The sequence below is a fragment of the Merops nubicus genome, unplaced genomic scaffold (assembly GCF_000691845.1).
Source record: "Merops nubicus isolate BGI_N331 unplaced genomic scaffold, ASM69184v1 scaffold5508, whole genome shotgun sequence".
In the NCBI taxonomy this organism is placed as follows: Eukaryota; Metazoa; Chordata; class Aves; order Coraciiformes; family Meropidae; genus Merops; species Merops nubicus.
The window spans coordinates 5,979-27,706 of record NW_008624998.1 but is presented as its reverse complement, the minus strand read 5'-3'; the positions used below and the strand labels follow the sequence as shown (position 1 = coordinate 27,706).

At 42.0% G+C, this 21,728-nt stretch overlaps 1 protein-coding gene across 1 annotated transcript in view; it reads left to right on the top strand.

The window, feature by feature from the left end:
- The window catches only part of WDHD1 (WD repeat and HMG-box DNA binding protein 1), a 29,991-nt gene extending 12,134 nt beyond the window's left edge, over nucleotides 1-17,857 (top strand). Inside the window, exons 8-25 of the mRNA XM_008945518.1 lie at nucleotides 709-815; nucleotides 2,870-3,005; nucleotides 3,182-3,368; nucleotides 3,554-3,741; nucleotides 5,105-5,289; nucleotides 6,053-6,294; nucleotides 6,855-6,992; nucleotides 7,642-7,798; nucleotides 9,252-9,366; nucleotides 10,785-10,916; nucleotides 11,259-11,476; nucleotides 12,742-12,872; nucleotides 13,891-13,947; nucleotides 14,837-14,880; nucleotides 15,039-15,197; nucleotides 15,587-15,720; nucleotides 16,943-17,078; nucleotides 17,657-17,857. Coding sequence (XP_008943766.1) covers nucleotides 709-815; nucleotides 2,870-3,005; nucleotides 3,182-3,368; nucleotides 3,554-3,741; nucleotides 5,105-5,289; nucleotides 6,053-6,294; nucleotides 6,855-6,992; nucleotides 7,642-7,798; nucleotides 9,252-9,366; nucleotides 10,785-10,916; nucleotides 11,259-11,476; nucleotides 12,742-12,872; nucleotides 13,891-13,947; nucleotides 14,837-14,880; nucleotides 15,039-15,197; nucleotides 15,587-15,720; nucleotides 16,943-17,078; nucleotides 17,657-17,857 — 2,667 coding nt within the window. The remainder of the gene's footprint in view (nucleotides 1-708; nucleotides 816-2,869; nucleotides 3,006-3,181; nucleotides 3,369-3,553; nucleotides 3,742-5,104; nucleotides 5,290-6,052; nucleotides 6,295-6,854; nucleotides 6,993-7,641; nucleotides 7,799-9,251; nucleotides 9,367-10,784; nucleotides 10,917-11,258; nucleotides 11,477-12,741; nucleotides 12,873-13,890; nucleotides 13,948-14,836; nucleotides 14,881-15,038; nucleotides 15,198-15,586; nucleotides 15,721-16,942; nucleotides 17,079-17,656) is intronic.
- Nucleotides 17,858-21,728: the final 3,871 nt, after the last annotated feature.

Here is a 21,728-nt window from a genome sequence, read left to right as displayed (position 1 = left end):
CAGATGGAACCTCCTGGGTTCCAGTTTGTGCCCATTGACCCTTGTCCTGTCACTGGGCACCACTGACAAGAGTCTGGTCCCATCCTCTTGCCCCCCACCCTTTAGATCTTGATCAGCATTGATCAGATCCCCTCTCAGCCTTCTCTCTGCAGGAGTCAATACTCTTTGCGAAGAGCACTGCTTTTGTACAGAGATATCAGTTTTTCACTTTATATTTTATATTAAGTTGAAATTTAGCTACATAGGAGCCCTAACTGTGCTATTATCTTTCTTTTGACCTCAGTATACACTTGGAAACCTTCAGGTTTAAGATGATTGCTTTCCTGGTCTTACTAAGATGCAGAACACACAATCTTGGCTTTTAATTTATGGAAATGTATTAAGTTCAAAATAAATAAAGCTATGTTTAGTGCTGAGTTTGCAAAATGTGCTATGCTTCTGTCTCCATGTCTGGAGTCAGGTTTTGTTCAACCTCATGGCAGCATTTAGTGACAGAGATGGGTATTTTGGGGGAAAAAAAAAACAAAGGCATGCTAACTTTAGAAAAAAATTCTTGAACTACCTAAACCCAACTCTAGCACAAGAGACAGGGTATGATTTGCTAGAGGTCATTATTATTTGAGAATATCTGTCTATTTTACTCTCCAGAATATAAATGCTGTGTGTACATTGGTAAATTGTTTGGGTTTTTATTTTCTTTTTCCTTAGCCCTTGAATGTTGTGGCCTGGTCTCCTTCTGGGGAGTATCTGGCAGCTGGAAGTGTGGATGGGAGTATAGTGGTGTGGAATGTGGAAAAGCAGGAGTGCATAGAGAGGTATTTGGTATTGTTCCTTCAATCTCTAAGTACATGTCTTTGTCCTTGAAATAGAATTTTGTTGGTTTCTTTTTCTTTCTGTAAGTCTTATTTCTGCAAATCACAGACTCATAGAATGGTTTGAGTTGGAAATGATATTAAAAATCATCCCATTCCAGCCCCCTCTGCCATGGGCAGGGACACCCTCCTCCAGACCAGGTCACTCAGAACCCCATCTAACCTGGTCTTGAACACTTCCAAGGATGGGACATCCACAGCTTCCCTGGGCAACTTGTTCCAGTGTCTCACCAACCTCACAGTGAAGAATTTCTTCCCAAGATCTAGTCTAAATCTAACCTCTTTCCTGAAACTGATGTCCCTTGCCCTACCACTGCACTCCCTGATGAAGAGTTGTTCCTCATCTTTCCTCTAGGCCTCCTTTAAGTCCTGGAAGGCCACCAGAAGGTCAGGGTCCCCTCCTACCCTGCTGCCCATGCTGCTGAGGGTGCAGCCCAGGCTGCCCAAATGTAGAACTCTGCCTCCTGAAAAGCTGCAATAAGGTTTAGAGGGCAAAGCTGTAAGTTTTCTGCTAGTGTTTCACTGGAAACAAGTGCCCCAGGAGACAGCATGTGAAGGCTTAAGAATACCATTTACCTGGCATTGTGGATCATCTCCCAGCTGCTGGAGGGACTGGAAGCACACCCCTAGAGAGGCAGTGGAGCAGCCAGGTCAAAAGAACTGGGAGGCAGGGCCACAGCTCAGTCTAGACATGAGCAAAGGGAGCAAGAGGAGAGCTGTGCTCTTGTGCAGCCCAGGTGAGGAGCACTGGTACTGCACTTCATGTACTGAGAGGAATTCCAGGGCTGCCACATAATTTCCTGATTCTAAAAGGAAGCAGCTTCCACAAGAGTATGAATTTTGGACCTGGGCAGAAATGTGTCATTGTTTTGCCTTCCCCCACCATACCCCGTATGCACAGAAGCACATTCTGATTCATGGGATGTATTGTTTGCCTTTCTGCATAGCTAGCAGGGTCTGGAAACATTATATGATTGTACCCCAGACTCAGCACTGGGGAGGGCACATCTCAAATCATGGGGTCAGTTTTGGGTCTCTCACTCCAAGAAGGGACCTTGAGGGGCTGGAGTGTGGCCAAAGCTGGGGAAGGGCCTAGAGCCCAAGTGTAGTGAGGAGCAGCTGAGGGAGCTGGGGGTGCTGAGCCTGGAGCAAAGGAGGCTCAGGGGAGACCTTCTGGCTCTGCACAGCTCCTGACAGGAGCCTGGAGCCAGGTGGGGGTCGGGCTCTGCTCCCAAGGAACAAGTGATAGGACAAGAGGTAAATGGCCTCAAGTTGCACCAGGAGGTTGAGTTTGGACCTGAGGAACAATTTCTTCCCCAGAAGGATTGTCAAGGCCTGGCTTAGGCTGCCCAGGGCAGTGGTGGAGTCCCCATCCCTGGAGGGATTGAAAAGCCATGGAGATGTGGTGTTGAGGGACATGGGTTAGTGGGGACCTGGCAGTGCTGGGGAAACAGTTGGATTTAACAGTCTTAAAGGTCTCTTTACTAACCTAAATGATTCTATGATTCTTAGAAATAGAATAGGGAAAGGACCTGAACGTGGATTTTGTTCAAATTCCATAGTGTAGTTTCTGTGTGCAAATATCTTTAATTTTTAATTTAATGGTTGTTTAAAGGGTAGTTTTGATGGAAACAGATTTTCCTCACAATCTCAATAGCATCCCTCTTTAAAAAAAGAAAAGGGAATTATTGAGTGACATGGAAAAGAAGAGAAGGGGTGGTTCATCTATCTGAAAATTTGGGTAAGAAACATGTTAGTTACTGTAACCCCCCTGCTAAGAATTAAAGTCAGATAATGTAAATAATTAATGGGAGGATTCTTTTTTTTGTGAGAATAAAGGGTGAAAAGATTAAGGATTAACTCATCAGTTTGGTCCAAAAGAAACAAGTGAATGTTCTTTTTAAAACTGAGTGGTTCTGGATTGTGTGGAAATTTCTGCCCGCAGAAGCTTACTAAAAATCCTTTTTTTTTTTTTTTTTTTTTTTTGTTTCTTTTAGGATGAAGCATGAGAAAAGTTACTCAGTTTGTGGACTGGCCTGGCACCCCAAATATAGCCAAATTGCTTATACAGATACTGAGGGGAATCTGGGGCTGTTGGAAAATATTGGTGATGGAAAGAAAGCAAATGACAAGGTGATCAGCACCAATTATTTCTTAAATTAACATGATTATTTAGGTTAACAAATTATACTGAATGTCCCATTTTGTGTGTTGAAAGTTCCCTCTTGTGTGTTAATTAATTTCTTGAATTCCATGTCCTATGTTCTATGTGTCTATAAATTCCATGATGATTTTTAATCTGATTTTAGGTTACCAGTACAGTGACAAAGGACTACAATGATCTCTTTGATGGAGAAGATGATGACTATTTAAATGGGGATACGATTGAACCACAGTCTTCCCCAACAGCTGGAGCTGATGAAGATGTTGATGACCTCATGCCAACCTCAGGCCCTCTGAGACGGGCAATAATTGATGATGATGATAACTCACTGGGTACAGAGTGAAGCAATTTCCCAAAGTTCTTTGGTGCTGTTGGGATGATCTCTTAGCATCCTCTACTCAGACACATTCTACCTTATTTTTTCAGAGAAATTTTGACTGATTTAAATTTTTTGTAGCTATATTCTGTCATAATAATATGTGTAAGATTATCTTTTTTTTTCTTTTTTAACTTCTAGATATTGGGTTGATAAAAGCTAATTCCAATCTTCTTGAAAAGGATGATGAAGATGATGATCAGTCTGGTGGCTTTCCAGCTTTGCCAACATCTACACAAAAGCATTTCTATGATGGGCCAATGCCAACCCCCAGGCAGAAGCCCTTCCAGTCTGGCTCCACTCCTGCACATCTCATGCATCGTTTCATGGTAAATCTCTCTGTTCTGATAATATTGAATGTTGTCTAGTTCCTGATGTGTCTTAATTGAGTCTTTTCCAAGGTTTTAGTATGATTTTTTTTTTTTAATACTTCACAGTGTGAAGCTAACTAGTTGAAAGTGGCTTTATGTTAATGCAAAGACTTCATAATGTTATGCTGTACATTTCAGCTGCTTTTGGTATAGAAATAAATACTTGGCTTTCAGGCAGAAGCAGGCTATACAGTTTGTACCTGTGCTATTGCATCCTAGCAAATCTTCTTGAAAATTGTTTTTTAGCCAGAACTTCTGGATATTTTTGTGCTGTTAAGAATTGCATGTTATTTCTTTCTAACTGCAAGTTCTCCACATGTAGTTCTGTAATGAGAAAGGACAATAAGGACTGTCATGGGTTAGGGTGAGGGCTGTCTACTAGACCTATAGCAGATGTTCGTTATTGATCCCTCTGCTATCCCAAAGGGGAAGAGAAAGGGGATAAGGAACAGAGACTTATGGATTGGTGGGGGGAGGGGAAAAACAAACAAAAGCAGTGACAACGAAAAGAATAATACTAAAATGGAATATATACAGACTTCTACAAAACCATTATCGAATGCAACCCACTCCCTGATGGCAGTGATGTCACTGTCACCACTGATGCTGTGGGCAGGCACTGGGGAAGTCCCAGACTGGACTCAGCAGCAGCTGGGAACTGGATTCAGCAGCTGGATTCTGGAACTGGATTCAGGAACACATGGATTGGGACCAAAGGCAAAATGGGCAGAGTCCTCCTCGAACACAGGAGGAGAGCCCTGACCCTCATCATCCCTCAGCTTGATACTGCCCATGCCCTACATGGGCTGGAATCCCTCACTGGCCAGTTTGGGGTCCCCTCTCCTGGCAGCTCCTCCCCACAGGTGCCACCTCTTCCTCCCTGCCCCCCAGCGTGGGGCACAAGGCTGAGCAGTGCCCGGGGCGCAAGCCTGAGCAGTGCCCTGCCTCTGCCCGGGAGCCAGCAGCAGCCAGAGCCTTTCTGCCCAGCCCAGCCCTTGGCAGGAGCTCTGCCCATGGAGCATTGTCCGTGCTGGGAGCAGAGACTGGCTGGGGAGATCTGCTGGGACCTTCAGCCAGGGCAGGGGCTGAGCTGAGAGGTGACATCACTGAACAGAACCAGCTCTGTTCTAACTCAAACCAGGACAAGGATGAAACTAGTTTCTGCCTAATCCAGGTGTTTTAGAACTACAAGTGCTGACTACACAAGTCTTCAGTCTTCCCTGAGCCTTCTACCTGCTGTTGTTTGAGGTGGGGAAGGCTGGTTTAGGGCAGTATGCCTGATTTACTGGTTCTTTTTTTTGGGGGGGGTTCTTTTTAATAGGTCTGGAATTCTGTTGGCATCATTCGCTGCTACAACGATGAGCAAGACAACGCCATAGATGTAGAATTTCATGATACCTCTGTCCATCATGCCACACATCTGCCCAACTCCCTGAACCACACGATGGCTGACCTCTCCACTGAAGCCATTCTGCTAGCCTGTGAGAGTTCAGAGGAACTTGCAAGGTGAGTCATGGCCTTGCTCTGCAAAACCCATAGTGTGGAATTGCACTTAACTTGTGTCAAATAGTTTGACTTTTAGTTTCAATTTGCGCTGTTTTTCTGAGATTTTTTGGGTTTTTGTTCTTGCATTTAAAAACAATAGCAACAGATTTTAATATTATTAATCTTTAAGGAAGAACTTTCTTCTTATTTTCACACATACGGCACTGTGGTAAGTTGAAAAGCACCCTTCACAAGTATTACTTGTATGTCTTGGTTGTCTGACTGAAAATGGCAATTTTTTTTTCTCAGTGGAAGTCAATAATCTCTCTAAAGACTTGGTGTCTGAATTGGTCACAGGCAACTTTCAATTACTAAGGTGGCAAAGCTGAAGTTCCTATTTTTTTTTGCCTTTGAAAGGTAGGATAATATGACAGGCTTGTAATGAGGGCTGATATTCAGGGGTACAGAGCACCTTCTGCTCTTATTGATGTTAATTATTAAACAGGACACTTACCTGTTTCCATCTAAAAAAATCTCCCTTTGGACCTTTAAACTGCCTCTGCCTTAGGGACTCTAAATCCACAGTGCGGGAGGTTGAGCTGGCTCTTCAGTTCTTGATTAATAAAAGGCCTTTACAAGTGACCACTTGTAATCTGTAGTTCCTTTCTGTGACCATCACAAATTCCAGGTCGCTAATAAAAACATAATATATTGGTATGTTATCAGATACTGTGTTTTTCTTCACATTGAGGTGTTTGACTATTTTTCTTCGTCTCCACTTCAGCAAGCTCCACTGCATTCATTTTAGCTCATGGGATGCAAACAAGGAGTGGACAGTAGATATGCCAAAGGATGAAGACATTGAAGCTATCTGTCTGGGGCAGGGCTGGGCTGCTTGTTCCACTACTGCCTTGCTAGTTCGTGTGTTTACAGTTGGAGGAGTTCAGAAGGAGATCTTCAGTCTCCCAGGTCCAGTGGTGTCCATGGCAGGGCACGGAGATCAGTTGATGGTGGTTTATCACAGAGGTAGTTCTCTCCCTTCTGTCTTTTTTGAGCTGGGCTTGTGTTTTTAACCCTTGTCTGTTACTGGCTTCAAACACTGGGTAATTTGTGTGTAACCACCAGAAGTGTGTTCTACTCTTCTTCATGATCTGTTTTAGCAGAGGACTTTAGAGCCCTAATGGCTCAATGGTTGGACTTGATGATCTTGAAGGTCCCTTCCAATCTAAAGGATTCTATGATGCTTTTACTGTCACAACCCACAGATCTTTGATTTCTGCCAGCAAAGCCTAGATTTTATGTTACACTGCCTAGATTAACCTGTGGGGAAGGGGAGAATTTTATAACAGTGACATTAATAGATTAAAATTAGGTTTCAGATATGCCAGAATTAATTACTACAGGAAATTAAGGAAGTAAGTTGTTATTCAAGCTCAGTACGTCCACAATGACAGTCACTTGTCTGACAGTGGTATTCATAGATAATTCTGCGTTATAATTAGTTTGTTATTCAAAACTTATATTTAGCCAAGAGACAGGATGATTCTTCCATTTTCTAACATAGTCATTGAACAACTTCTTCCTAGGTACTGGGTTTGATGGTGACCAGTGCCTCGGAGTACAGCTGATGGAGCTAGGAAAAAGGAAAAAACAAATTTTGCATGGAGAGCCTCTTTCTCTTACAAGAAAATCATATTTGATATGGATTGGATTCTCTGCAGAGGGTAAGAAATAACCAGCATGAGGGATGTTGAAAGATCTTGAGACTATTGGGGGGAATTTTGGAGGAGAGTTTGGCTAATGAATGCCCGTTTAGTAATGGTGGTGTTAGAACCTAGGCTTTTTTCAGTCTCCTCAATGCAAAACAAAATTCTGTTTTTCTATTCTTTCAATGTTTTTATCAGAAATCTTTAATATGTTCCCACTATGACTAGAATGCATTTGAATGTTATCAGAACTTGTTTTCCTCATGAGTTACCTTGCACAGAAAAAGAAAAACTGCATTAGAATTGCAGAATGGTTTTGGTTGGAGGAGACCTTTAAGATCATGGAGTCCAACATTATTAGCTTGGGAGGGGTTTTAATGATAACAAAAAGCAGTAACTGTAAAAGACCTCATTTTCTTTGGGAATATACCTAAGTATGAATTTGATTTCTTCCTAAAATGTTTTAAACTTGGGCTCATCAGTTGGCTAGCAGTAGTGTTGACTGTCAGAAGGTGGCGCATCTTTCTAAGAAACAAGTTCTTCCCAGCCAGGTTGTACTGTTTGGGTAAGAATGTCCTGTTTGGGATACATCCACCAGTTCAAACTTACTCGTGCTCTAATTAGTTGCCTGTTGGAATAACATAATGTTTTCATTTGTCACAACCAGGTACCCCTTGTTACGTGGATTCTGAGGGAATTGTGCGGATGTTGAACCGAGGACTAGGGAATACTTGGATCCCAGTGTGTAACACCAGAGAGCATTGCAAAGGAAAATCTGATCATTATTGGGTAGTTGGCATCCATGAAAATCCCCAGCAGCTCAGGTCAGATATTTCAGAAGGAAATGCTTTGTTTGGCTTGGGTTTAAATTACAGAGCACTTGGTGCTAAGAGTAACTGGAAACAACTCGTACTAAAACAGGTGGTTAGGGAATACTCACAGTAAATTATCTAGTTAATAAATGTAATTCTACAAGGATGTTTAATTACCAAATGGGTTTTGAATAAACTCATTAGAGTTTTATATTATAACTGTCTAATTGTGGCTTTTTGCCTTGGCTAACGGGCGTGTGCGCTTTATTCTGCAAACATACCTCTGGTGCAGGCTCATTCACAAGACTGCATTTTGCTGGAGAAACCTGCTAAGAAGTTCCAGTTGGTGTGATAAATCTGCTTCTGCTCTTGATAGTTTGGGAAGCGTTGTGTGTGTTTGGGTTTTTTTTGGTTTTTTTTTGGTTGGTTTGGGGTTTTTTTTGTTCTATGTTTTCCCCTCTTGTCCTTTTGAGAAGAATCCAATGCTGTAACTAATTACATCATTAGGCATAGATAAATCAGAACTATCTGTTGTTACATTAATATTTAAACCGTGGCCATGAAGAACAATTTTTATCTGTAAAATTGCTCAAATATTTAGCTATGGGTTATCCATTACTTTATAAAATGTGATCCTGCTGATGTCTAAAGAGCTCTGTTCCTCTTTATTGTAACACGCATCCTGGACACCAGCATATCAAAGATAAGACAGGGGAAGGGTTGCTGTAGAAACACCATATGCCTTAATTAACACAGATAGCCAGAACACTAATGCTTCCTGTTCTTTTTTTTCTGGTGTCTGAAACAGCAGCTTATAAAACCAGACGTTTTTGCCCATGCTGCATTGGTGCTGCTGGAAATACAGCTCTTCCCCAATCAATGTTTTGCTTAAGTGATCACTACCAGAAAATGCTAGTTCCAATACAACAAAACAATAAGCCTGAACTTTTAGTATGTCCTTATCTGTTTCTCCCCTCTTTTAAATTTTTTATTCCCTTTTTTTTTACCTCCTCTGTGTGTGTCTGAACACAGCACTCCTCATGAACTCCAAACACCCTCATCAAAATTAAATGGTAGACGTGCTAGCTTTTCTTCCAGCCGCCTTCAGTTGTTCAGTAGTTTCTGATTTTAATCAATTGCTTCTACATTTTGTAGTAGCTGATAAATGGCATATTGTGTCAGAGGGAGATCTGTGTCTGGCACGTGCCACATTTGGAGCTTCTAGTGTGAACAGGAGCAGTGTGTGCTTTGCTGGCTTTAAAATCTTTTATTGGCTGCCGTGTAAAAACAACCCTTTACAATGCAATCCTACATATTGCTATATTTGAGTCAGGAATTTCCTTACTACTTTTTAAAGAACAAATCCTCTTAAAGTCTCTTGCTTCTTAGGAGACATGATTCAGATGTAGAACAAGTACGGACTGTAGGTGTTGAGGACTGTGTGTGTTTTGTTTCCCTTGTGCAGGTGCATTCCCTGTAAAGGAGCCCGATTCCCTCCTACCCTACCACGGCCTGCTGTAGCAATATTGCCATTTAAACTTCCTTACTGTCAAGTCACCACAGAAAAGGGGCAGATGGAGGTATGGAATGGAGTAGAGTCCACGGCTGGTAGTCTCAGATGTCCCCATAGTAGGGATTATACAAGATTCCTATTAAACATCTCTACTATGAGAGGGTAGTACAAACTCTGAGTAGGTCATGAGGAGGTTGAGTTTGGTGTTTTGGATAACTTACCTGGTTTCCTTCACAACTCTTTCTGAAAGAATATAAGGTAATGCTGCTAGAGCTGAGGTTGTATTCACAGGTTCTATTTACACATAGCCTATTTCTTATTAATGAAGTCTTTCTCACCCTCCCTTATTTTTAAGGGGTAGTTGTTAATGTTCTATTAAGCACCACATTTTGGGATCCAAATTCAGAATCTCTTGAAGGTGCCTGGTTTTTAATATTGTAGGCATAATGAAATTTCTGTAAGGTTTTTTTTCCTATAGCTGTACTAAGTCCTCAAATTCATACGATCACTCTGAAAACATGGACCTTCCTGCTTAACTTATTTTCTTAAAGTAGAGGCTGGTTGAAACAAGGTGTTCCTGTGGAAAACTTCTAGAGGAACATCTATATTTATTCTTCATTTTTTTTTTTTAATAGATTTAAATATTTCAGCCCTGTAGTGTTCAGCTGTAGTGCACAAAACAAATGAACATAAAATTCTGACCTCAACCTTAGAGACAGTTTAATGCTATTTGAAATTTATTCTCTTTGATGGAACTGTAGATAAAAGTTTCAATCGTAAATACTTAGTCATATTTAATAATTTCTCCTTCATTTCATTCAAGCCTTTTTGTTCTTTATTTGATGGGATAAGTCTTCCACACACCACATCAGAATAATTGAAAGGAAATGCCAGGAACTGTTAATTTAGCTTGAGGGAATATGTAATTCTGTGTAGGCAGACAGATTATTCCAATTCATCTGATGAAAATGTGATGAATAAGTTGGTAATACTTATTTTGTTACAGAGAGAGCCTGGTCTAACAGCCATACTAATATTACACTGAACAACAGAAGAGTTATTTTTCTGTTTACCTGTCTGACAGATGATGATTTCTCCTACAGTTACAGAGTTATTCTGGAATTCTTCCAATCTGCTGTGGGACAGAAGTGATAAGATAAAATAATCAATTTGTTCTAGAATTGTCTATCCTGGTAGTGTACTGGTGAGCATGCAGATCTCATCCTGCTGAAAGCCTGTGGTATAAATGGAATTTAACAGATATGGTGACTGTTTGGATCAGTTTGTATGCAGATGGTTGTTAGCGTGGTCTATTTTGCCTCAGTAGGCATTGGCTTTTGAAAAGAATTGTCTGCCTCTCACCCTTATTATAAGATGAAAAGAATGTTTCAGAATAAGTTGGTAAAATGCACTGTAAATGGTTAAGCCTTGTGTCATGGGCTGGTTTTTCCCCTCTGACCTCCAGCACACATCTTCCTTTTTCAGGAGCAGTACTGGCGTTCTGTTGTATTTCACAACCATGCAGATTACTTATCAAAAAATGGCTATGAAGTTGATGAAAATGCCAAAAGTCAGGTGGTGAAAGAACAGCAGGAACTTCTAATGAAGCTGTTTGCTGTAAGTACAAACAAATGAAAAACAGAATCCCTGAGACTTTAAGTAGATGGCACTTGATGTGGATTTTGATGTCATTCCTTCTTTTTAAAGTCTGGGTAGTGACTGGCAATCCAGCTAGCCCACAAGCTGTGATAAGAGATGGACTGCAGTTAATATTGTCATTGCTTATCAGGAATGAAGTCTGGGAGGAGAAAGGGGTGGGGAAAAAAAGAAAAAAAAGTTTTTTCTTTACTCATGCTTGTTGGTGGTTTGTCTTTATTCATTCACTCCACCAAGAAGAGAATATTCTGGCCCTGAGGTCTGGAGAGAGAAGTGTAGCTCTCAAGGCTTCTTTCCTTGCAGCTTTCCTGTAGACTGGAGCGTGAGTCCCGCTGCCTGGAACTCGCTGAGCTCATGACCCAGCACGTGGTGAATCTGGCTGTCAAGTACGCCTCCCGCTCCCGCAGGCTGAACCTGGCTCAGAGACTCAGTGAGATGGCTGTAGAAAAAGCAACTGAGTTGGCAACAGCACTGGAAGATGAAGAGGAGGAAGAGGATTTCCGAAAGCACTTGACTGCTGGGTAACACAAATTTCTCTGATTAAAAACCTGGGGAGATTTTTACTCATCCATTCATATTTTGGTGCGGCTGATGTGCTTTTCTTGGCCCTGGTTTGCAATGTATTTGTGATGGACTAAGTTTGTGTTGCTCTGCTGATCAGTGGTACATCTGAAATGATCCATGTGGAGAGCTTGGGAGGACTGTTAGCAGCAGGATACTATCACAAAGGGGAATATCTTCTCATTTACTGTATGTCTGTGCTCAACAGCTTCAGAGGCAAAGCAGACTCAACACCAAGTTGCTCTGATTGGATTGTTTTATATTCCCCCCCAGTTTGTGCTTGTTTTATTATTTGACTCCAACCTTTTTTTTTTTTCCGTCTTTGTCTCAGTCTCTCTATCTCACTTCATTCCACACCTATCTTAAAATCATTCTATGATTCTCCAGCCCTCCCTTCTTTCAATATCCCAGCTCAGTGTATGCTATTTAGTTTTTTCCCCTCCAAACTAATCCCACCTCTTCAAAGCTATAGAAATACCACAGGTCTCCTTTGCATTCTGAATCTGTGCTCTCTACCTTTCCTCTCTTACCTGCATCTGCTTGGTAAACCATGGTGAGACAATTTAGGTGGGTGTGTTTGTTTTTTTTTTTTTTTTTCCAAATATAGACCATTAGAAGAGCTGAGTTCTTTCTTGGCCCCTGGATGGTACAGCTATAAGGACAATAATTGCTAAACACCAGTCTGATAGTGTGGAAGAAACAACATGACATTTTATCAGAAGCCATGCTCTTCTGTAGCAGTTTTATGTGTGGAGTTTGGAACTTATTTAAACAAGAGGAAGTGATAAGTCCCCGGACATTCTGTAGCCTTTCACTTATTCTTCTGTATGAAACTGCACGTTCAAAACTCATTTCTAAATGCTCTGCTTTGTTCTGGATCACAAGTGGAAGCTGTAATCCCATGGAGCTGTCTGAAGGCCCAGTGCTTGTACTTCTGGCCGAGTGTGAATTTTGGGCAGTTTCATAGCTGTGTGTGGCCTTACTGAAAACTCCACGAGTATCACTTCAGGCAACTGCACTTTGGTGTTTCAGGGTCAACTGAAGTGGTTAATGAATCTTTATTTTTACCAATCATTACAGTTTAATCAGAGGTATAATGCAAATAAATGTCAAACGTAGTTGTTCTTATTTCCTAAATTAGGTAAGTAAGTTAGATTTCCACTGTTCCAGTTTTTCTTCTGAATGTGCTGGCCACTTTCCTTTCTGATGGATTCCTTCCATTTAGTTACAGCAACTCTGCCACGGAATGGAGTCGGCTGCCAGTCAGAAATGTTCAGCAGGACCAGGACGTGGGAGATACTGAGGAAACTGATGGCTATGAGGAAGCAGAAGAAACACCAGAAGTGCATAAACAGAGTAAGAAAAATATATCCTCTGAATAGGCCGGAAGTTATCTAGCTGTGTCTTTCCCAGGCTTCATAAGGAATTCTGGAAAATTTCCAGAGAATGTGTTGTTTGGATAACTCGACAGTCTACAGGACTAAGCAAACAATGGGGTTTTCTGTATGTGGTTTTGTTTTCCTCTTTGGACATAAAATTTAGGATAGACGGGCCCTACACCCCTCACAGGGCACCACAAGTGAGCTACAGGAGGTTTGGTTTAGAAGCTATTTACATAAATAGAGAACACTCCCACTTGTTTCACTGAGTTTTGAAACTGCAGCTGCAGCAGGGACTGGGTTTTCTGCTGCCTAGGGGGAACAGGTCTGGTAGTTTCTGATTGATCTTACTTGGGTGTTGATGTGAAAAACCACACAGGAATGGCAGAATGATATGCAGCAGCTCCTGCCTGTGGGCTTCCTGCTACCTGGAATTCCCTGTGGGAGTTGTGGTGGTGCCTCCCTGAGTGAGCAGCTCCATATCCAGCCTGTGCCTGCAGTCACTGCAGAGAAGCAGGTTTAGTGTGGCTCCTCTGCTGTCTCACAGCTTACTTCTGCATTGTACTTCATCATCATTTGAGGGACCTTGCAGGAGTCTTTCTGTTACCTGATGATATTTCTAATAGACTGAGTGGCTTGTGAAACTTTGGTCTGGTGTCACAAAGAAACTTTACTTTGGTTTCAGCTCAAATCTTGCAGGAGCTGAACTGGTAGACAAGTAGTGTGCTGGGCACACTTTAAGCAGTAAATTTACTTAAAGGTTGAAGGGAAAAGTTTAAGGTTTACAGAATAGATATACGACTCTGAGTTAGATCTAAGTAGAGATAACAGGTGGTTTCATAAAAGTGTGGTACAATTTGGAAATGAAAAGTCATGCTTTAAAATAAAGATTGATTTCCTCTAACTTACTTGCCTGTTTGGGGATTTGTTTTTAAAGAAGTTATGCTATTACATTTTATTGCACTGAAATGTGTACCACTTTCTTTCTTCCATAGGACCAAATCCTTTCTCCAAAGGTCTCACTTCAGCAGAAGTCACTACTCCAAAGTCTGGTGAGTAAACCTCCTTTTATTCCAGGATGAGAACTTAGTCACAGTTCACTATATCTGCTCCTGCTTTTATCCTCAGTTTTCCCATTGCTGCTGAGACTTGGTGTGTGACTGTTGCCAAGTGGTAACCTGCACTGACTGTTGTTTTCAGGTCTTGAAGAGGTTCCCTGCTTCTCTTGGCATCTTCATTATCTCAGGATGTTCCATAACACTAATTCAGTTGCCTTAGCTGTGCCAAATGCTTAATCAGTTGTCTGCCTGCCTATGCCATGAAGGCATCTTTTGGGACAGGGGAAAAATGAGAATAATGATCAATTAATTTGTTTTACTAATCATAGGCACTTTTACTGATTATACTTCCAAGGGAGAGTTTGTAAACCTGCCATAGAAATGTGAGTCTAAGCAGGCAGGGGCAGAATGCAACCTCTTGCTGCTTCTGGCTGCTTCCCTCCTGCCAGCCCTCTAGCAAGAATAATAGGAGTGGAAATGGATTTGGGAGTGGAGGAAGTACTGGGTCTTCCTGTGGATTTGTATTTTAAGCAGCTGGTCCTGTCTGGCATTTCTGATGACTAATAATAGTTGAGCACATACAGCATGAACTTCATGGGACTATTGAAGTGTCTTTAGCTGACCACTTTCAAGCCTGGTGGAAACTTGTTTTCTTTAGTATGAAATAGTTGATGCCTTTTGAGTTCTCTTATTTAATTTTCAATGAACAGAGGCTGAAACACAGACGGTGAGTGTTAGCATTATTTCCAGAGAACAAGGTTAACTTTGTTTCATTTGCTCACCTAAAATGTGCACATTGCTTCATAGATTTTCTTATAAATGTATTTATGTATGTGCACACACACACATATTTTTACTTTCTTTTTTCTTTCCTATTAAATAGCTGTAATTACACCAAGCAGCCAAGGACGAGTGAATCCCTTTAAGGTAAGAGTTTTGCAGCTGGTTTGCCTGCAGTATTCTGAAAATCACAACAGATTATTAGATCTGAAGTTTACAATATAGCTATGACAGATATCTTGGAGGGATGGAGGAGGGGAACATGACAGAAAACAAATAAAATCTCTATTTTTCTCTTTTGCTAGGTGTCATCTAACAAAAAGGATTCAGTGGTCCCCTCAGCAAATGTTCTAGACACGATGAGCAGATACTCAAAGAAAACTTCTTTGTCTGGCAGTCGAGCTGTAAACAAGCAGAACTCCCCACTTATAAAGCCTCTGATTCCCAAACCCAAGTCCAAGCAGGTAATGTTTCTAGTCTTTTTACACTGTTTCAGTGAGCAAAGAACAGTAAATTGAATTTTACCAGCTTTTATCAAATATGGAACCCTGTTGATTGAGTAAAGCATCTTAGATGGCAAAGTTCATTTAAAGCATACTGCAGAAGCTAGAAAAGCACATAAAGAAGCAAAAGAAAAATGCAGTTGTAGAAATGACATTCTGCCCTGAATCTTGTGCTTTTATTTTAAATAGTGTTAACTAAATAGCTGCTGTGCTGAGACAGGATGGTAATAATGCAAGTGATTATTATGTCTTTAGGAAAAGCTTGGATTTTAGTAGGCTACATGGTATGTGTTCTTTGAGAGTGAGGAGTTCTTAACTAGTTTTTTTCTTTTTAACCTCAATTTCTACAGACTTCAGCAGCCTCATTCTTCCAGCCTCGTACACCTAACACCACTGAAAAAGCAGTGGAAGAAAGAGAAGAAAAAGCTGGAAACGAGTCCCAGGAAGTCAAAGACACAGCTCAGGAGAACACTGAAAACAGAAGGTGAGTGGACACTTGCATCTCAATGCCATGTTCAGTTTTGATAGAATAGCAAGTCTGGGAACTGTTTTTTTCCTGAAGATGTTAGACTGACTGAAGTAGCATAACATCAGGATTAAAGTGTTAGCTCACATGTTGCCATGTCTGTGAACCTGCTTCAGAAATTTAGTAAATTGCTAATTATAGTGAATATGTTATCCAACAAACCTGCACAAAGCAGATTGGTTGGGTTTCCAAACTGCCATGTTGCAATCCCATGGGAAGAAGAGAGGGAAGCACTCTGTTCAGGACATCTTTCCCAGGGTGCATGGTGGTGTAATTCAAAGTAGAAGTTTCCTGTTGGCCTGAGACAACTGGACACGTGAGTGAATAATAAATGAACAATGTGCAATGTAATTTTGGGGCTCTAAGCAAGTATTTTTGCCTTGATTACTACTTATGCATCTGATAATGACCTTTGAATGATAAATGAAACTGTGCTGCTGTTCCAGATCTAGGTACAGGAAATACTTAACTTTAAACATCTCTAGAGAATCTCAAAGGAAGCCTAAAAGCCAAGAGGTTTATGTGGAAGTATAAAAGCTTTATTGTAGTATGTTTTTTAAAAAAAAAGAAAACAAAACTCAACTTGTATCACCTAAGGAGCACATCTCTTCCAAACCAAGACTCTAATCTGTCTTGTTCCTCTGCAGCAGATGTATTTTCTAACAACCTCAGTCTTCATGAAACTTGCATTATTATAATCATGTTTCATTTAGACTTGATTTAACTGAGGGAGATGGAGGTGATTATTGCTCATTTGGACTAGCATTCTTTTCATTAACCTTTACAGATAATGTTCTAAAACAAGTGGCAAGGAGAATTGTGAAGAGGATTAGCTGAAACAGGCTAATATATGTGCTCTATTTTTAGGTTGATGGGACTCTGTCAGAAAGGAGGAGAACCATTATGCTTTGTCATTCTAAAACTGAAATGTTAATCTCTCTATATATCAGAGTTTTAATAAAAATGGTTGACTTAGTCTTGCCTCATCAGCATGTTCTTCAAGCATACTGCAATAGGAGAAAGCAGACTGCTGACTGTATATCTTTGAGTATATATATGTCTTATATGAGTATCTATATGTCTTTCAAGAACAAAAATGTCCAGTTAGGTGGTGTTTAGAAATGTATGGTTTTCCAATAACCTTCTTAAGCAGGCAATTTTTTTTATGTGCTCGTTTTAGACCAAAGACAGGATTCCAGATGTGGCTAGAAGAGAACAGAGCAAACATTTTGGCAGATAATCCTGATCTGAATGAAGCAGAAGTAATAAAAGAAAGCATGAGTCGGTTCAGAATGCTGACGGCAGAGGAAAGAATCGTAAGAAAATATTCTTTAATCCTTGGGGGGTCTCTCTGAGGATCCTTTTTCCTCTTGGTTATTTTCTTTTTGGGATTTTTTTCCTTTAAATTCCACTGTTCTCCATCTTCATGGACTTCAGTTTTGAATTGGGCCACAATATATGACACGTACTTGATGAAAATATAAAGTCTCTGGATAATAACTAAGAGCAGAAAGCAACTTTTTTCCAAAGTGAGGGAAACATAATCAGTGGAGAAATAGCAAAAGAGAAGGGAAGGAGTTAAAAGTGACATAGCCAGGCCTAATTTATCAGGGCTTAAATTGGTTTTGAGGCACTTTGTGGGTTTTATTAGTCCAGAAAGACAATTTAGAGCTTTGATTTCATATACAGGCTGAAGTGAAGTATAGGTTTGAAAGAGAAAGTTGCTGGAAAGAAGGAAAGGGAGAAAATTGTTCCTAACTTGATCCTTATTAGTTCTCAACCAAGATTATTTCAGTGCCTCCTTAGAATCAGAGAAATAAGGTGTATAAAATAAAGCAGTGTGTTTGGTGACCTAATTTGTAATTCTCTGTTTAATGATGTGCTTTCTTCAAAGGTGTGGACTGAGAAAGCAAAGGGAGGAACAGTTCATGATGTAGCAGAAGATAAAAAGCGAAAGCGTCCCACAGATGATGAAGATGAAGCAAAAAAGAACCCGGAGCAAAAATCAGAGGACTCCAATTTGTCCAAAAAAACAAAGCCTTTAGATCAACCTACAAATGTCAGGCTGTCAGCTTTTGCATTCAAGCAAAGCTAAATAACCTGGTGCTGTTTTCTGAAGACATTAGGTAGCTTTGTACTGAGAAAATTACCACTGTGCTCAAAGAGCACTAGCAAAGAGTCATTTAGGAAGTATTTTAGTACCAGTTCTTGAGGGAATTGTTGAATCCACTCCCCTGATCTTTTGGAAATTCCCAGTGTAAAGCCTGATATCAAAACTAATGCTAATGGGCCTGTTAGCTAGAAGGACAGTTCCACACAGTGTTGTGTAGCTGTGTGCCTCCATACTTGGAATATTTGGTGCTAAATCCTGATGAGTCGTTCTGGGGAGGATAAACTATGTCCAAAAGCTGTCCTGTGGTTTTAGAGAGTAATGGCTTCTGCACCATTCTGCACCTGTTTCAAAGCCCTCAATGGAGACTCCCTGAAAGGGGAGTGATGGGAAGACAAAGTAACATGATGCTGGTCTTAGCTGCATTTTCAACTTCTGTGGCTGTGACAGTGACAGAGAGCAGCCTGTGACAGTGGTGGGGAGAGAAAACCAGGGAAAGAAGCTGAATTAGGAAGGTCAGGTCTTCAAAAATGAGCCATTCTAGACTGCAAATACATGTTCCCAGTCTGTGCCTCAGCAGGGTCCAGAAAGTACTCAGAACTTGAAAATCTCTGTATTGGTTTTACTTCATGTTTGTTTTTAAAATAAAATATTAATGTTTCTTTGTTTTAAGGTGGTGGTTGTCTTTGCAATTTTTATAATTAAAGTAAACAGACTTCTCTTTAGAAGTCATAAGGCAGTTGTATTTACCTTCTTTGGAGAAAAGGCTGCATGTCTAAAATGTGCTTGAAGCAAACTCAACATTTGAAACCCTTTTTTTAAAGCTAAAGTAAAATAATTGTCCTGGTTCCAGTCAGAACAGAACTAACTGTGCAGTGATTTCTTATCTCGGTGTCCATGTGTTCCTGAATCCAGTTCCAGAATCCAGCTGCTGAATCCCATCTGCTGCTGAGTCCAGTCTGGGACTTCCCCAGTGCCTGCCCACAGCATCAGTGGTGATGGTGAGCCATCAAGGGGCTGGGTTCAACAGAGGTTTTGTGTATATTTGTATATATTCCATTTCAGCATTATTGGTTGGCTGGGGCTCTGAGCAACCTGCTCTAGCTGCAGATGTCCCTGCTCAGGGCAGGGGGTTGGACTGGATGGACTTGAAAGGTCCCTTCAACCCAAACCAGTCAGTGATTCTATGAAGCCAGTTGTGCATCTGGCTGTTGGGACCATCCCTGCTGTGCTGTGCTTTGCTTCAAACTACAGGCACAAATCTGGTGCAGTTCTGCTCTGCAACAGAGCCTGCAAACAGCTTGTCTCACAAAGCATCCAAAGTCCTTTTGGCTCCTGTAGGAGGGAGGAAACATCCAAAGTAAAGTTCCCTGAAAGTGTTCTGAGAGCTGGATGTTTGCAGTCATGTAGCTCTGAGCAAACACACCAAAGGTCTCTTTAAAGGGAGGCTCCTGGATTTAGTGGATGGTGTCGCAGGAATTGCTGGGGCTGTTGGGCACTATCCTGCAGGGCCCGAGTTCCAATTTGCTTTTCTCCTGGCTTAATTTTTGCTGTATAGAATCCCAGACTGGTTTGGGTTGGAAAGGATCTTTCAAGGCCATCCAGTCCAATCCCCTGCCCTGAGCAGGGACATCTGCAGCTAGAGGAGGTTGCTCAGCGCCCCGGCCAACCTCACCTGGAATGGTTCCAGGGATGGGGCAGCGACCACCTCTCTGGGCAGCCTGGGACAGGGGCTCACCACCTTCAGCAGCAAAAATTCCTCCCTTCTCTCTAGTCTGAATCTCCTCTTAAACTTTTGAAGTCATCCCCCCTTGTCCTGCCCCAACAGGCCCTGCTCAAAAGTCCCTCCCCAGCTTTCTTCCAGGCCCCTTGAAGCCCTGGCAGCCCCCAGCAGGTCTCCCCAGCTGGAGCCCTCTCCTCTGTGGCTGCCCCAGCCCAACTCTCTCCTGTTGGGCTCCCAGCAGAGGGGTTCCCCCCTTGGGGCATTGCTGGGGCTCCTCTGGCCCCACTCCAGCAGGTCCCTGGCTCTGCTGTGCTGAGGACTCCAGAGCTGCCCCAGCACTGCAGGGGGGTCTCCCCAGAGTGGGGCAGAGGGGCAGGATCCCTTCCCTGCCCTGCTGCCCATGCTGCCTTCTCTCTAGTCTAAATCTCCCCTCTTGTAGCTTCAAACCATCACCCCTTGTCCTGTCCCAAGAGGTCCTGATAAAAAGTCTGCCCACAGCTTTCTTCTGGGCCCCCTTTAACTACTGCAAGGCCACAAGAAGGTCTACCTGGAGCCTTCTCCAGGCTGAACAACCCCACCTCTCTTAACCTTTCTTCACAGGAGGGCTGTTCCAACCCTCAGACTATTTTTGGGGCCCTAATAGAGCTTATGGGTTTCATCAGACCCTATATCTGCAGCCTTGGGGTCACACTCTGGATCTCACCTCTACCCTCACAGCAAAATAGTTGAGATTTGAAATTTCACATGGGGGCTGTGCTGGTGACCACAACAGTGAGTTTTAATTATGGCAGTGGCTGCTCTCCACAGAGATAAAATAACACCCAACAGAGCCCATCAAGACCATGGAAGCGAGTACCTGGCTGCTTTCATGCTGGGAGGATCATCTCCCACTAGGCTGCTGGTACCTTTCTTTCATCAGAGATGGGTTTTGGTCAATTAAACAGCTCAGGGCAGAGCTACAAATACACCTGGAGCCTTCCAGGGAGCTGCGTGGAGCCAGCAAAGGCACCAGCAGGACAGGGCTCAGTATAGCCTTCAACTTGGGTGGAAAGAAAACACCAAATCCAAAAAGAACAGAAAATGTGGAATGGAATTTTCAAGTGAAAACGGTTAAATTTCTCCTAGCTGGTTTTTTTGGTTTTAGACTTTATTCATTTAAAGATGCTCCCTAAAGAATTGAATGGAATTTCACTGAAGTCTTCAGAAAAGCTTGTTTGTCCTGAATTTGCCATCTTTCTGCTGGAAAAGCAGGTGTTTTAGAAAGTATTTAGAATTTCAGAAATTATTTTAGAAAAAGCCAACCTGGAAATGGTGTCGAGGAAGCTGCCTGATGTTGATTGTTCCTCCAGTACTTGGAAAAGCAGAGAGGGAAGCTTGCACTGCAGAATATCTGGTCTTTGGATCAGATTTGAAAGGCTCCAGCTATTGACCCTCTGGTGGGGCTCTGCTGGGGCTGTGCTCTCCGTGCTGCTGTGCCCAAAGCTTTGCTGTGTCCACTCCCAACACTTGACTCCCCAACCCATTAACTGCCATTCCAAACACAAAGCAGGTCCTCTTCCTCGCTCTCTGAGCCTATCATCTTTTTCCATTTCATTGTGTCACTGGAATTTTAAAAAATGCCTTTCTCATGCACTTTTTCTGAAGAAAAAAAGTCGTGTTAAAAAAGTAGTGTATGAAAGCAGATAGCAGGTGAAGGAGTCTGCAAGAGAGAATACTGATGAATCATAGAATCATTGAATTTTTTAGACTGGAAAAAAAACTCTAAAATCATCCAGTCCAACCGTTCCTCCAGCACTGCCAGGTCCCCACTGCCCCGTGTCCCTCACACCACATCTCCACGGCTTGGAAACCTCTCCAGGGATGGGGACTCCACCACTGCCCTGGGCAGCCTGGCACAGCCCTGGGCAACCCTTTTAGAGAAGACATTTTTCCTAATGCCAAACTTAAATCTCCCCTGGCACAACTTGAGGCCATTTCCTCTTGTCTTGTTGCTTGGGAGAAGAGCCTGACCCCCTCCTGTCAGGGAGTTATTGAGAGCCAGAAGATTGTGTGTGAGACGTTTTGTTCCATTACCTCTGCTGCTGCTGTTGCTCCATACCCAACCCAGAGCCTCTCCTTGCTGGGAAGATGCAG